Consider the following 16,861-nt stretch of genomic DNA (forward strand, 5'->3'; position numbering starts at 1 on the left):
CATCCTTTCTCATCCCATCCCATCCCATCCCATCCTTTCCCAGCAACCAAACAGACCATTAAGGAGATTGGTGGCAGAACCAAACCTACAAAAATGTTTCTCCAACTAGAGTTTGGGGCATCAATGGAGATTCATTCAAACCAGACTATGCTACAAAAAAGGCTAAAAACAGAAATGGGAAAATGTGATTGAATGGAGAGAGGAATTTGGGGAAAGAATATAAATGGAACCTTCTCACCTTCAAAGTAAGGAGGTTCAAAAGCAACATCATCTTACAAACAAGATAAAGCCAATGGAGCATGCTCAAATTGAGTTGGAGAAATGCCTTAAGTCCAAAGATTTAACCCCCAGATTGAGAGAAAAAGTAGTATATTTGTTGATTTAGAGAGAGATCAACTATATTTGTTGATTTAGAGAGTCATAACATCTCTAAAGAGGTAAAATCTATTGTAGCAAGACTGAGGGCACACTTCGACATTTTGTTTAGAGGCAATTTTGAGTGATGCTTATGGGTTGGTCTGGGCCTACAAACTTACATATAAATTATATGTTATATACAATATAATACATGCATACAAGAATTCACACACACACACTTGGACTGGGCTGGGATAAGAATGATCACCCTAGTCAATTGACCCAATTTCCTGTATCATTCACTCTAAACTTGGTGCGCATGCTTAGTGATCTAGGTCATTGAGTATGTGATAAACATATTTTATTGAAGTGAACATATCAATTTTAATTTGGCAATTCCTCCATATGATGAATTTAACTTTTACATTTACCATTAAGACTGCCGAAAAGCACAAGACTCAATTGGACAGTTAAGTTTAATCAAAAGATCTTTTATCTGTCATGAAACTTGAGAGTTCTAATGTTTTATAGCTCAGCAAATCCTTATCCTAAACGTATGTGTTCGGTTAATTAAATTAAACAATTTCTGATCTATTTCATGGATCATGATAGGCTATTGCATTCTTATTTGTTATAGAATTTTAGAGAGACATGTATATTTCTCCTAATATGTCCTTGGTTCACCGCAGATGTTCAAAGCTTCTCTGTAATAACCAGGAAATAGGATTGACAACGAATCTGTCTTACATTTTAATATACCATCTTTCTTCCTTCCTTTGTAGAGATATAAAGTTCAACAACTAATGAAGGAACCAGATGGAAGTTACCCAAACTTTTGCCATAACTTAAAGAAAGTTTACATCAGACAAGATGGAAACTATAGGAGGCATGCAGTCCAAAGTCTATCTCTTGCTGTACTCCAAGGTGAATGCTTTGGTATGCTTGGCCCTAGTGGTTCTGGAAAGACAATACGGTCAGTACCTCCATGTTTATCAGAGTTCAATAAGAGAAGAGATAATTTCCCATTGTTACCTGCGGATAGAAGGCTTCCATCTTGGAACATGTCCCATGGAGGATATCCATGATCTCTGCTTGAGTCTTGTTTGTACCAAGATAGTACAATGCTTCTACTATGAACTGTTCACACAAGCTGCAGAGTGATGCCTGTGCTGTGAACTGTTCATTCCTTGGAACTAGATGAGGTGGTTGAAATTTATCTTTGAGCTCCTGGTATATCTTCTTGACTAAAATCATGAAAACAGAACTATCACTCCTTTTTCAAAACGAAAGGCAGATTCAGCTATACAAGTCTCTAAATGGTTGCAGCTCAAAATCCACTATCAGTAAATTTCTGGGATTATAGTTATTTTCTTCCCTATTTGTCAACATATCTTCTAAGACCAGCATGACCTGAGAACTGATATACTGATCTAGGTAAACTCAGCGCCTAATGGATGATTAGAAACTCTACCAAATGGATTAAAATTGATAATGTTAATAGGAAATTCCATCATTTGTCGTTTTCCTTGTCCAAGTGAATAAGATATGCACCTTGGATACAAGAGATCTAGCTTCTCTAATGTTTTAATGAAATGTCGCATCTGCCAGGGGAAAAACACAACATCTGCACAGAAGCATTTAAAACAGGGGAAAAACACAAGCACTGTATTGTGGTTTCCCATCAGAACATATTGACCTAGGAAAATACAATCCCACCCAATCTTTGTGTGCACATGAACATTTAAAATAGGGGAAAAAACACAAGCATCGTACCTTTGATGTAGTTCTCAGTAGATTTTTTATTGATGCAGAACAATAGAAAACCTTCTCTTCTCCTGTTCGAACGAACAAGGCTCGAAGATTTCTTTGTTAATCCCGCCCAATCAAAGGAAAAAGGGAAAGAAATCGTCCTCCTTCACAAGCAAACAACGAACAAGTTCAATGCTGGTTTGGAGTCGCACCATGCTTGTTTGCCCTAAATTTTCTTGTCAATCCCTCTCAGTTCTCCGTTTATATGCGAAAAAAACTTTCACTCTCATCGAAGTGGTGTCTTCTTTGTCAAAAGGTTATCTTGCAGAAGGCTGCGAACATTTTGTTTTGTCGAATATTCACACGGGAAGATTATTTTTGACTTCCCCGCGTGCCTTCTATGAGATTAGACCGGTTTAAATTTAGAACCGTCGTGCCTGACCGCCGCGCCAGATTCCAAATCGGGTTTAGGCGGAGGCCAGTCTAAACCGCCGCCTTTGCTCGGTTTTCTTGTAGTGCCAAAAGACCATCTAAATTGTAATTTGAAAAGCTATATGGAGGGTTGTTAGGTTGTAAGATTGAACGCCGAAACGAAACCAGCCATGGATCTTGCCAACTTGGACTCTTGGTGGGTGTTATTGTATTACTATTATATTAATTTTATTTTATAAAAATTATGACGTCTGCAAGTAAAGCATTCGCCACAAAATGAGAAAATTTGCGTTTGGGCCTTAGGTCTCCTTTCTTCCCATTATTTTATTTTTTTTTCTTTTATGGTTGCATGAGAAACAAGAGGTTAATTGTTTTGACTTTTGATGGATTCATAATTGAAGCCACCTCAACCCCAACTTCAGCAATTCTGACAAGCTTCCCTCCATGCTTAGGAAAGAAAGAAAAAAGAAAAAAAAAATTGTGAGAATTCATTAGGTAAGGTAGACACCCGAATGCGATACGCTTTATATTAGTAGGATTTAGATTACCCTATCATTGGATGAGTCGGATCTCGAATCTCGGATCAAGAACTACATTCTCTTTATTTATGTTGATCTTACTTAATTACTATAGGTTCAACTATCATATCATAAAAATTTACTACTAATCAACTGGGGTATTTCCGATTAAATTTTCTCGTATTTTTGAATTCGATTATGATATGGAAAAGATATGATATGGGTTTTGATTGATCAAAATTCTTTTCAGAAAAAAAAAGTAGAAAAAGAAAAGGAAAAGTAGGGGTTTCCTTACCTTTACCTACTTATATTCCTTCAAACGAAATATAGTATTACTATTTTGATAAAAAAATCTATGATAATGAAATACTCATCACCTTTGGGTGCCTCGCTGGTTTCTGACCTTTAAGTAGGGGTGCTCATGGTACCGTGGGCTTATTTTTGAAGTTGAACTGAAGCCGATTGATTAACTGGTTGATCGGTTCAGTTAACCATTGGTTTGGTTTATCGATTCATCTATTTTTTATTATTTATAATATATATTATAAAAAATATATAAATATATAATAAAACATTATATATATATATATAAAATATTACATTTTAAATAATAAATAATATATTATATATTATAAATATATATTTATATATAATACACATTTATTAATTTATAACGTATAAAATATATATAATATACATAAATATACATAAAATATATATATATATATAAATATATGTATATTGGTCGGTTCGATTAATTGCCAATTTTCTATTTTGGTTAACTGAAACCAAACTTACCTTTAATTTTTTAGGGAAAATTACCGATTAGTACCTTGTACTTTGGGCCTAGTGCCACTTTGATCCTAGAACTTTAAAATGCGTCAATTCAATACTTGAACTTTTAAAATGTGTCAATTCAATACCTATCATTAACCAATCCGTTAACTAGCCGTTAAATGACATTTGAAAAGACTTAAATGCCCTTTGAGTGTCATCTAATTTTCTTTATCAACCATCCACATGTTAATAAAAAATGAACAGTCTCAAATCTTTGCCTCTACTAATCAAGAAAGTTGGGGTCTATCTCAGTTGACATTTTGGTAATCTCAACTTTCTTAAAGAGGCAAGGATTTGGGACAATTCATTTTTTATCATCGTTTGGATGGTTGATAAAGAAAATTAGATGACACTTGAAAGGTATTTTTGTCTTTTCAAATAGCACTTAACAGCTGGTTAATAGCAAGTATTAGATTGACACGTTTTAAAAATTCGGACACTAAATTATCATATTTTAAGATTTGAAGACCAAAGTGGCATTAGACCCAAAATACAAGATACTAATCTGAAATTTTCCCAATTTTTTATAACACGGAACCAAAATCGACGGAACGGATTCAATTAACAGAATTTTCAGTTAAATTTCAATCGGTCTTTTTCTTATCGATTCAATTTTTGGTTTTTCCTGTTCACCCCTACGGCCCCACCTTTAAGCGCGCCCGCATATGTCTGCGGATGCGGAGCGAACCCGACCGTATCCCGAATTCTAGAGTTATAAATAACATCGTTGCTTTGTTTTTGTTTTTTCAGCAACATTGTCATTTTCTTTTGAACCAAGAAACAGCTTTATTAATGACATGTCCATAATGCTGCATGGGATCCTATTAATAAAAACTAAAATTAGATTGTTTGATTTATAAAAAATAATAACAATAAGGGAATACAGTCGGTATTTATTTAAAATCAGGAAAGGAATCAAGAAAATGGAACCTTTAAAATTTAAAAACGCCTAATATTAAACATTGATGGAGATGCACGTGAAAAGTGAAAATTTGTAGGGATAAGATCACGTGCAGCCGTAATATTGAGGCAATTGAAATTCTGAAATAAAGAAAGTCGGTTACGTATAAGTGGGTTCCACAAATTATGATGACGGGCATGTCATGTCTTCTTTCGGCGGGAGATCTCCGGTTCCCGTAGAGACTAGAGAGGATTACCCTATTTTATTTGCTTGCTCCTTTCGGGTGCAAGATAATACAACATTACAACCTGGCAACGTGTTTTTACAGGTTGGCTGCTGGTCCTGGATGCCTGCACTGCATCAGCCATCTCTCTCGTTGTTCAGTTCAACATACAAATCCCCAAACAGAAACATTAAATTATAATAATAAAACGAATGGTATAAATACCATAATATCCTCCTCCGATTTCGCCGTAATCCTTAAACCTCCCCTAGCCTAGTTGCTGATTCAAACGTTAGTCTCTACAAGTTTTTGACAATTTGTCTGAAATAACCCTGTGGTGAAAAGAACTAAAGATCCAACACATTCTCTAATATTTTTAATTTTCTTTTCAAATTGGGGGTAGTCTTGGATTTTTACATTGGTTCACGTGCGAAGACATGTGGACGGCAGGTTAACGACGGACAAGGGTGGTATTTTCCCAGCGACATCCAGCCGACGCCGACAGGGGATGTTTAAAATATTTAAAAACCTAAAACAATGTTTCCTACTAAACGACAAATTAAGCCTGACGTGGCAACAAAATACTGTCTACACTACTCACAATGAGATGTCCTCTCCTCTCAAAACGACGGAACCATCTCCGCGTTTCCTCTCTCCTCTATAAATACTTGCCACCCAGCTTTGGTTCTTCATCATTCGATCATTCCCGTCTCTGTCGCCTGAATTTTCCTCCTCCTGATACCCAATTCCCGACGTCTGTTTGTCTTGCTGAGGTCGATACGACGACAGATGGGCATTTGTAGCTCCTACCAGTCAGCGTCCGTCTCCACGGCGAAACTGATCCACCAAGACGGACAACTGCAAGAGTTTCCCTACCCTGTAAAGGTCTCTTACGTTCTGCAAATGAATCCCGCATGCTTTATCTGCAACTCCGATGAATTAGGATTCGACGACTTCGTATCGGCTATTAAAGATGACGAGGAACTTCAGCCCGGTCAGCTGTATTTTGCGCTTCCATTGAATAGATTAAAGTACCCCCTCCAGAGGGAGGAGATGGCTGCATTGGCTGTTAAGGCCAGTTTTGCTCTCATGAAGAGTAGCAGTGCAGATAAATGCAGATACCGACTAAAATGGGTGGTGCCGACGGTGTTTTCCGGCAAGAGGGAGGTTAAATCAATGTCGGAAGCGGATTCTGGTGGTGGTCCGGGTATGGTGGTGAGCAGGAGAAGAGGCGGTAGCTTCAGGTCAAAACTGAGTTCAATTCCAGAATAGACTGAATAGTTGTAGGGACAGCTGGAGTAAAAGTGGAATGATACTCAGATGGTCCTCCTGTAAATATAAGAAATTTTGGCCGTTTACTCTTCAGTTCAACGAAAAGAAAATAATGCTGCTGCCTGCCTGTGATTTCAAGGCATCCAGCGTTTACTACATAAATTCTCCTCTGTTCACGCTTCTGGGATATTTTATTTATGCAATTATATTTTTAATCCCGGGATGGATGCATAATAAGAGAATGAATTGAAAGGGAATTACAAAAGAATAATATCCCAATAAGCAAGATTGAGTTGCTTGGTTTTGGTTGATTATTCTGAAATTCGGAAGGTGGGAAATCAGGACATACAACGGGATATAACAAATTAAAAAGGAGGACAGATTACGAAGAGATAGATGATGATGGATGCGAATAATGACCATCAGATTATGGAGTATAAGGACAAAACACCCACCACAGCACCATTATGGGCTACTATATCTTGTTCTTCCGTCTAGGTTTATTGCAAGGACTTGAATCATGATTCTCATGAACTACTTAATGAGAAATGTCTTAACGGTCAAGAACAAGTATTGTTTTGTTGATGGTTCCGATACAGGATCACCACAAGAATCGTTTTGGGTTAAATGCAATTCGATGGTGATTTTTTGGATTTTCAATTCATTGGTGCGTGAACTCCTTGATAGTATTGTTTATGCAAAAATGGCTAGTGAAATCTGGAAAGATCTTGAAGAGAGGTTCTCACAGAAGAATGTGCCAAGAACCTACAAGCTCAAGAAAAGCCTTGCAACGTTACAACAAGGAAGTCTTTCAGTAGCAACCTACTTCACCAAATTGAAAGCCTTATGGGACGAGCTCCAAACTCTGGTTCATGTACCTGAATGCACTTGTGGAGTAGCTAAACAACTTGCGGCCATGCGAGAATACGAGAAGTTGCATCAGTTTTTCATGGGACTTGGTGATGTCTTCATCAATGTTATATCCAATATTCTTGGATCAGATCCCATGCTAAACATCAATAGGGCATACGCTCTAGCAATCTAGGAAGAAAAACACCTTGCCATCATCAACAAACCGACCAATGCAAATCTTGATGTCGAACCAACACTCTTTGCGAATTTTTCGAAGAACTGTTCAATGTCTAATACACGGACCAAGGCTAAGGTGAAATGTGAGCATTGCAAGAAACCTGGGCATACACAAGATCGCTGCTTTGAACTTGCTGGATATCCACCGAAATAGAACAAAGGTAAAACACAAGCACAGGGCGGAAAAGGAACAAAATCCACATTTGCTTCAGTCAGTGCACATAATGATGAAGCATCACCCATACAAGGATTAAACCTGGAACAATACAATTGGCTTATGGCTCTCATAACACTAGATAAAATCACAGCCAATACCTTCTAGTATGGCCCTCATTACTTTTCCCAACCAACCTTCTTGTATCTTGGATAGTAGAGCTTCAAATCATATGGTCTCTAATCTAAAACTCCTTACTGTTCACAATGTATTAGCCCAACCTAAGCCAGTTCTCTTGCCCAATGGAGTGGTTTTGCAAGCTACACATCAAGGGTCAGTTATGCTAACCCCCAATATTACTCATCATTAAGTTCTCCATATACTTGGTTTCCACTGCAATTTAATCTCTATTAACAAATTAGCTAGTCAACTGTGATGCGCCACCCTTTTCTTGCCAACTACTTGTTTGACTCAGGACCCAGTGTTGAAGAAAGTAATTGGCATGGTGAAACACTGAACGGAATCTACCACTTCACTGTTGACGCTCCATGTTCCTTTGCTTTGATTGCTCATAGTGAAGTTACTGTTGATACATGGCATAAGTGCTTGGGTCATGCTATTCAACATTCTCTTTCATTAGTTTCTAGAATCTCTACTCTTCCTATAGGATTTCCATGTGACACTTGTCATCGTGTAAAGCAATCGCGTATGCCATTTCCCATAAGCAACTCTCGAGCAACAAAACTATTTCATCTAGTTCATGTTGACATCTGGGGCGGTTATTCTACTCCTCATAGTAGCGCACAACATTTTCTCACCATAATAGATGACTTTTCTCGTAGCACTTATGTATTTGATGCATAGTAAAACTCAAGTTCTTTACTATTTTTCTCAGTTCTGAAATATGGTCAAAACACAATTTAATGTTATCTACGAATCATGAGGACGGATAATGGATTGGATTTTTTTTACATTCCATGAAAAGCTTCTTGTTACAATAAGGAATTGTTCATCAACATTCTTGCGTCGACACACCACAACAAAATGGCGTGATCGAACGCAAGCACAAACATTTTCTTGAGATAACTCGAGCACTTCGCTTCCAGGCAGACCTCCCTCTTTCCTTTTGGGGAGAGTGTGTGACTACATTGACATATTTGATCAATTATCTCCCAACTCAAGTACTCGGTGGCAAGACATCTTTCGAATTGTTGTTTAATCAACCACCGACATATGATCATATTTGCATATTCGGCTGCTTGGTCTATGCCTAAAATCACAACTGTACCCGCAACAAGTTTACTACTCATGCAATCAGAGGAGTATTTGTCGGATATCCATTTGGACAAAAGCCTTATAAAATCTTTGATTGGATTCCTGACAAATCTCCACCTCACATGATGTTGTCTTCTATGAAAATCATTTCCCATTCATACTGAATAAATAAACACATTTCACCAATTCGGGGCCGATTATACCATTACCACTTCTGACAACATTGATTGCTTTAACACTATGAGCAAACGGTTTGGCCTAGCCTGACTCAACCTAACTCAATCCAGCCCAATCTGATTCTTCCTAACCATGGCTTAGCTAACATAACTCACCCTCATCGACAACAAAAAACTTTGGCATACTTAAGGGATTATGATTGTCAATTCTCTAGGTACTCAACCAGCATCCTTCATCATGTGGACACCCCAATTAAGCCACACACATATAATCAAATAGTTCTTAATCCATAGTGGCAGCAATCTATGGATGATGAACTTTCAACATTCAATCAAAATAACACATGTACTCTTGTTGAACTTCTGTTAGGAAGTCGAGCCATTGGTGCACGATGGGTGTACAAAATCAAGTATCGAGCTAATGGAACAATTGAGTGTTATAAGGCAAGACTTGTGGCTAAGGAGTACACTCAGGTTAAGGGTTTGGACTTCCGTGACACATATGTACCAGTGCCCAAACTAGTTATAGTCTGGTGCCTTTTGTTAGTTGCTGCTAGTCAGGGATGGACTCTTCACCAACTCGATGTTAACAATGCTTTTCTGAATGGTGATCTCGATGAGGAAGTCTACATGGAAATCCTGCCAGGTCTTTCTACTCTAGGAGGCAACCGAGTGTGTAAACTAAAAAAATCCCTTTATGGTCTACTGCAAGCCTCTCAACAGTGGTTTGAAAAATTTTCAGACGCCCTCAAGCAGTATGGACTCACTCAGTCATTAAATGACTAGTCACTCTTCTTCTCCTCTAATTCAAGTTCATACATTGCTATCATTGTTTACGTCGATGATTTGATCATCATCGATAATAATCTTGATCAAATTGATGATCTAAAGTAATACCTGCACAAGTGTTTCTATCTCAAAGATTTGGGACCACTCACTTATTTCTTGGGGATGAAGGTTCAACGCTATTCATCTGGAATTTTTTTACATCAACGAAAATACCTACTTGACATACTACATGAAGCCAACATGACTGGTTGTTGCCCAACATCATTTCCAAAGGAGCAACAATCACAGTTTGACGAGCAGAGTTCCTTATTTCCGGATCTCTGGCGCTTCCATCGTTTCATTGGCCAATTAGTGTATTTAACCATCACACGACCAGAACTTTGTTACTCTGTTCATGCCCTCAATCAACATATGCAACACCCAACTCAAGTTCACATGACTGTAGCCTTACACATCCTCAGATATCTCTCTGGCTCTCCAGACAAATGCCTTTTCTTACATTCATCAAATGACTTCATTATTCGAGCCTATTGTGATGCTGACTGGGGCAGTTGTCCAATCACCCGATAATCCACGACAGGGTACGTAATCTTTGTTGGTAATTCACTATCTTTGAAGACAAAGAAACAGAACACTATAGCCCACTCATCAGCCAAGGTGGAATATCATGCAATGGCTTCCACCATTGCAGAGTTGCTCTGGCTCAAATGCCTCATTGTTGATCTCAATATTTCGGCCACCCACCCATTATTGCTTCATTGTGACAATCAAATGGCTTTTCATATAGCATCAAATCTGATTTTTCACGAACAGATGAAGCATATAGCAATTGATTGTCACTTTCTACGTGAACATATTCAAACCAAGACAATCAAAACTTCTCACATTTTAGCAAAGGAGCAGCCAGTTGACTTGTTTACCAAAGCTTTAGAAGCTAATAGATCTCATTATCTACTTGACAAGTTAAACATTCAAACCAGGCTGGCAACCAAGAGATATTCAACACGTGTTCTTTCTCCTAAGACCTCATCGCATCTCTATTTATACATGTCATCATTCGACGAATTGTAAATGAATAAAACAGACTTTTTTCTTCACAACTTTTTTTTTCTTGTGCAAAACTGCAAACTATGCTCTGCCTTTATCCGTGAATTTTATACCGTTTTACAGAGATCCTGGGCCGGGGATCGCCACGCCAAACAATACGGCATAGAATAATCGGATATTAATTCCTCCGTCATAAGAGAATTCCAAATTTGAATCGTTAAAGGCCGGAGTACAAGAGGCTAGACTACAGGCAACAGCTGTCTAGGCACGAGACGACGCTGCAAGGAAATTAAATGGGGTTGTTTTAATTTGTGTAATTTGATTTTGATGGGATGGGACGTAGCCATTCTTGGTTGGAATTAAGATTGAATGATGATAGGGGTGAACGAATGGCACGATGGACCACTGAAGTTTTCCCCCAGCAGAGAAGAAAACTTTTGGCTAATTAGTGACAGAAAATGTTGTTGTCAACTCAACTGTCCAAAAATTCACCTTGCTCCCCATTTGAGTTAACTGCATGTTCAATTACTGCTCGAAGCTCGCGGGCTAATTTTTGAGTGGTGTTTTGTTACTATTTAACAACTTAATTTCTTTCCTCTTTTTCTTTTTTAATTTTCAACTTGCTTTGTTCCACGATGAAGAAGAATATAGCTTTAAAACACTTGGATGTTATTTGCAGAGTCAATATTCGTATCTCAAAGAGAATCTCCAGAGAAAGAGAGAGAGAGAGTGAATGCGTTGGTAGTCATCAAATGTATACACAGCACGAGTCCTTTTCCTCCCTGGTAAAATGGATAGGATTTTTTATAGGAAAACTGTAAAATTCATACGTCAACCCATTTGTCCTTATCATCCCTCGTACAACCATGGAAGAAAGAAGAAGAAAAGAGAAGATAATATATATATATATATATATATATATATATATATATATATATATATATATACAATCTATACCTTTTGCTCATTAAATGACACTAAAATTTATAAAAAAAAAATACAAGAATAAAATTTAAAAAATAAAAAAACTTTAACACATTTAAGTGCACTTAGAGAGGGAGGAGAAAATCATGGTCGAAGAATATATAACTGGTGAATTAATTCCAAATCTGCAAATAAGAATTATGTACATATAATAGCTACCGTATCTATGGACTGCTCTTCATCTTCTTATATCCAATGTGGGTGTCGTAAGTTAGAGTCTTGGTGCAATATAGCTTCAAGTTTCAAGCTTTTTGATCATATATATATATATAATGATGAGATGAAAATAGATCGATTAATCTCTCTAGTTTATTTCATCTTATGTATTTATCATTTAACGAAAAATATAAAAATGTAACTACATTTCTAAATCAACGAATTACATTTCATAAAGTGAAGAAATTAAAGCTCGAAAAAGAAGATTACACACAAATAATAAATTAAGTCCTACAAGCAGTGATTCAGAAATCTAAGTTTATGTACGTTAATTAATTAGACTTTTTTCTTCTTTACAGATTCCTAGACACTAGGTAGGTCATGGAAAAACCTAGACACTAGGCAGAAATTGACCAATAACCAGCTCAAAAACGACTGGGCATAGACTCGCTAGCTATATGTGAGGTGGGACAACTTTCATGGAGATCGGAATGAAGAAGGCAACCCACTCAAGTCATTTTCCATTTGTTAAGTATTTCTTCTAAATCAACTACATGGTTATAGTTTTTATCTCTTATTTTTGTTTCTGTATGGATGGAGTCATGACACTGGTCGGGGCTACAGTATGTCGATGGAGGACCACTGAAATTGCACCACCAAAACTCATCTATATATATATATATATATCCATCGTATTTTGTCGTGGCTTCGCACTGAAAGGAATCACATCTCCTTAGCCCTTAGTCAGTCCTTACCATTTCATTTGGATAAAAAAGGAGAGAAAATTAATCTTGTTTGGTACCGTGGATTCCAGCTGCGGCTTAATGATCTTATCCACATCCCCATTCCCCCACCAGTCTCTTTGTTCAACAAATTCTCTGCATGTATACGTACGTAACTGGGGTAGCTCCCAACCTGGGAATTCTTCCTCGAAATTTACAATTGAAAATTCCTTTTCATATTAAATTACAATAACCATTTTAAGTTCAGCTTTCAATACTTTCTTTGACACATGAAATGTATACGACACTGTGTACGACGTAGAAATCTTACGATGGTTATACAACTTAATAAGGCTCAGTTTGAATGGAATATAAATAGTGTAAATCCTTCGTATTTTATATGTATTTATATTCAGACTGGGCTCCATCACGCATCAATCACTGTCCTTCATTACCTGTCTACAGGCTTAATTAATTTATTTCTCCACCAACATTCTTATATGGCTGTCAAAAAGAAGAAGAGTTAAGATTGGTTCAAATATATATGAAAAAGCTGAACACCCTCGCTTTCAGCCTTTCTCCGTTCAAATGCTTTTCATAGCAATCATCATCATCTTAACATTTTAACCACCTGGTTCTCGAATTAGGTGGTGTTCGGTTCTGTAATTATCTTGTAGAGGGTTTGTTTCAATTTATACCACGGAATGACAACGGTGTTTGGTTAGATGTGGACGGAGACAATTCACGATCATACATATATCGTGGACCATTTTTGTTCATAGTTCAAAATCTTGATTATATATACATCTCGTGAATGTGATCGGTTTATAATATTTCTACACTCTATTTTGATATAATACATTTCTTTTATATATTCTTTTTATTTTTAATTTTAATTTTTTAATATTTTATCAATAAAATAATAATTTTTAGTGTTAATTCTAGCACAAGTATAGAGATTTTCCTTCTCCATTTTTTTTTCATTTATTTAAATATTAATTTTTAATGTTTTCTTATCTACAAAATAATATTTTTTAAATTATTTTATTATCTTTTTTAATAAAATTAATGTTTATTGGTTAATATTAATTTATGAATGCCTGTTTTTCAATTTATTTATCATACAAAATGTAAAAATTAAATATTTATGATCGATTGTATAGATCATTCGTAAAATGTATATGAGATACATGAAATCAAAAAATAGTATAAATTGATCCACACCACACCTACAAAATGCCACTATGGGTGTGGATTGATCCCGTCCACACAATCTATCTACAATTCAGAATAATTGTAGACTATAGTGTGATGTGGATTAATCCCTATCACATGATGTGATATGAATTAATCTACACCCACCAATTTTTTATACACACTATAAAACACCATTTAGTTAATTTACAATAGAGAGCACTCTACCAATCGAGTACAAACCAACTTGATAGCCAGATAGTGTGAAAGAAGGTTCACGAGGAGCAAGGTTAAATGAAGAAACAATTGTACGTACAACCTGTCAAGAAGCAAGCTGGTTATATATATTTGTCACATCCCTAGGGATTTTCTTGCCTAACAACCACAAAAGACGGGATATGGATCATGTTGCCGAGTTGCTTACCACTAAAACGTAACAGTGTGTTCACTGGCATGGAACCATGGATGCATCCACCTTCATTGATTAATGATTATTATGCATAGTAGATGCATTGAACTGTTCATTCTTTCCAATTTTCTACTGGAATTCTACATCAATAATATTAAGTAGTAGTAGTAGGGTAAATTGAAAATGGGTACCTTATATTTTGAGTGGCTTTACTCTCTATGCCCTAAATTTTCAATTGTCACTTTACTATCTAAACTTTCATAAATAAGCATTTAATAAGTAATCCAACTCCCCTAAACTAGCTTTGCAGTAAATGGTTAAATTATAAATTTGCCAAAACTCTCTTTTTTCTCACTGTTCATCTTTCTTCTGCCTTTGGACTAAATTTGGATGCAAACCAATGCCAGCAAAGTAAGTGTCCGAAAGTGAGGCTATCCCCAATGAGCAGTCCAGGGTGAGGTGACTTTACAATTGCTAGTTTAAGTCCAAAGTCCAAACGTAGAAAAAGATGAATAGTGAAAGAAGAGAATTAAAATATGGGCATTTTTGTAATTTTATCTCTCACCATAATGTTAGGCAATGTTTGGAAAATCTCTCCACACAGTCTTTTGGGTTTCGGCAAGATCGGAAGACCGAAAATCAGTCTTTTAAAATTCCATTTAGCAACTAAAAGCTAGAAAGATGAGAAGACATGTGTACAGGAAGATCCAAAAAGACTGAAAATGCTGAATTTTTTGGGTTTCTGGTATTTCTGCATGATATATAGTCTCTAAACACAATTTTAAAATTTCAGTAGACTGAATCACTTACCGAATGGTCTTTGTTTTTAAAAACAAGACCCCAAGGGTTCAACTATGATATGAAAAAGATATGATATCTGAAAAAACTTCTGACCAATTAACTAAAATCATAAACGTGATATCTAATCATGTTTTATTTATCAAAATTTATGAGTGAGTTTTGATTGGTCAAAACTCTTCGCATACCATAGATTTTCCCATTTGCAATTTACCCCAAATAATGCAGTTATGGATGAATACAATCCAATCATGCGTGGTAACATTGGCTTGTTTCTTCATTCAAGTTGGAAATCGTTCTTCAATTCTATCATTTTAAGCTTTTTAAATTCAAAGCTCTTATAACTTTTTAGTTGTTCAATCATATTTGCAGTTTGTCTCGAACATTGAACCAAGTTGCATTTCAAGCTGGCTGAAAATTAGTCAAAAACCCAGATCCAAGAACATATCATATCATATCAGCAGCAGACTGGATGATGACATATATTGCATAAAATAATCCATAATCCATGAACATGGCATGACCAGCCTAATTTTTCACAATTAGACATGACAGGGAACAATGGGTTTTCTTGCCGTTGTTCTCTTTCTTTCTTTTATGCTTTAACAATCTATCCACGGCATCGCATTATCGTAATAAGGTCTACTAACAATTCCATTGACCAAAAGTAAAAAGAAAAAAACGAAAGAGAAAATTGTGATGAACGGCACTATGTCAGCGTTACGTCTGAAATTCGTTTTTTTCGGACCACACCTGCTGCTGCTGTTTGATTATGCATTTTCCGAAAATTATTTTGTCAGATTACTCGTTAGAAATCAGGGAATGTGTAGTCGGGGAAAAAGAATTTTTGGTGTTTTCTCATTTTTTTATAACAGTATGCTAATGTGGCACTCAAAAATGCCGGTTCCAGACAAAAAAGAAAAAAGAGGGTATGAACATCCGCCCTGATGAACTCTGATGAACTATCTAGAACTCTGATGAGAAGCCTGCTGCAACACTTTGAGAGTATGAATATGCGCCCATCTAAGGCAATGTTTGGCATCAATGTCGTTTTATGAGAAAATGGCATCACGTAAATACCACATCAGAGAAAAAGGTGATTCAAATCCTCTTATTTGATACTTTTTTTCAGGAAAAAAAAGTTACTTCAGACCATTCCTTGGAAATTGAGAAAGTGTGGTCTGAAGCAACACCAAATTCAATGTTTTTGGGAAAAAAGATGTATTATTGCCAATGATGCAATGACGTGACATCATCTTGAACGTTGGATAATATAGATCAGTATTGAAAACATTACCATTTTCTCAAAAAACACATATGTGGCAGCACCAGTTTCAAACAAAAAATAAGTATTGTTTTTCCAAAAAAAAAAAAAAAAAAAACAAAACGTTGCTTACAACTCTACATGCCCAGTACTGTTTTTCTCATAAAACAGTATGATATTCTCAACACCGATGCTAAAAACCTACTAAGTAACATTTAAAAACTGTAGGGTCTGTTCAAAAACAAATTGGAATCTACAACTGATAAAGCTTACATTGTGAGTACTCCTACTGATTCATCACCTTTAATATATACCAATAGAATTTACATTTTACCACATCAGTATTTAGAACCAATACTATTTTCATGAAAAATAATACCACATCAGTTGAAAGGGCCTGAGAAGATGCCCTATTTTAGTGTTTTCTCGTTTTTTGCAACAGTATGTTGGAAAAACGTACTGTATGACTGTAACCAACATGGTTCCTTACAAAATATAAAAGAAAACACATTTTA

The 16,861-nt window shown here is 36.1% G+C and overlaps 2 protein-coding genes and 1 long non-coding RNA gene across 3 annotated transcripts; 2 read left to right on the forward strand and 1 right to left on the reverse strand.

The window, feature by feature from the left end:
• Nucleotides 1-1,083: 1,083 nt before the first annotated feature.
• Nucleotides 1,084-2,569, reverse strand: LOC104587401 (uncharacterized). Its single transcript, XR_733584.3, has 3 exons — nucleotides 2,131-2,569; nucleotides 1,390-1,601; nucleotides 1,084-1,314 (listed from the first exon to the last, which is right to left on the reverse strand). It is a non-coding gene; the product is annotated as an uncharacterized LOC104587401 (long non-coding RNA).
• A 3,237-nt stretch (nucleotides 2,570-5,806) lies between these two features.
• Nucleotides 5,807-6,289, forward strand: LOC104587400 (uncharacterized). The gene has a single exon (XM_010245005.3). It carries the CDS (start codon nucleotides 5,807-5,809, stop codon nucleotides 6,287-6,289), a length of 483 nt encoding a protein of 160 aa, XP_010243307.1.
• Nucleotides 6,290-6,992: 703 nt separating this feature from the next.
• LOC148803706 (uncharacterized) lies at nucleotides 6,993-7,334 on the forward strand. Its single transcript, XM_088897214.1, has one exon. It carries the CDS (start codon nucleotides 6,993-6,995, stop codon nucleotides 7,332-7,334), a length of 342 nt encoding a protein of 113 aa, XP_088753340.1.
• Nucleotides 7,335-16,861: the final 9,527 nt, after the last annotated feature.

This window comes from Nelumbo nucifera, chromosome 1, assembly GCF_055504915.1.
Source record: "Nelumbo nucifera cultivar China Antique chromosome 1, China Antique-T2T, whole genome shotgun sequence".
In the NCBI taxonomy this organism is placed as follows: Eukaryota; Viridiplantae; Streptophyta; class Magnoliopsida; order Proteales; family Nelumbonaceae; genus Nelumbo; species Nelumbo nucifera.

Excerpts from the sequence above, each read along its gene's own strand:
- LOC104587400 (XM_010245005.3), top strand. The coding sequence starts at position 5,807 with ATGGGCATTTGTAGCTCCTACCAGTCAGCGTCCGTCTCCACGGCGAAA.
- LOC148803706 (XM_088897214.1), top strand. The coding sequence starts at position 6,993 with ATGGCTAGTGAAATCTGGAAAGATCTTGAAGAGAGGTTCTCACAGAAG.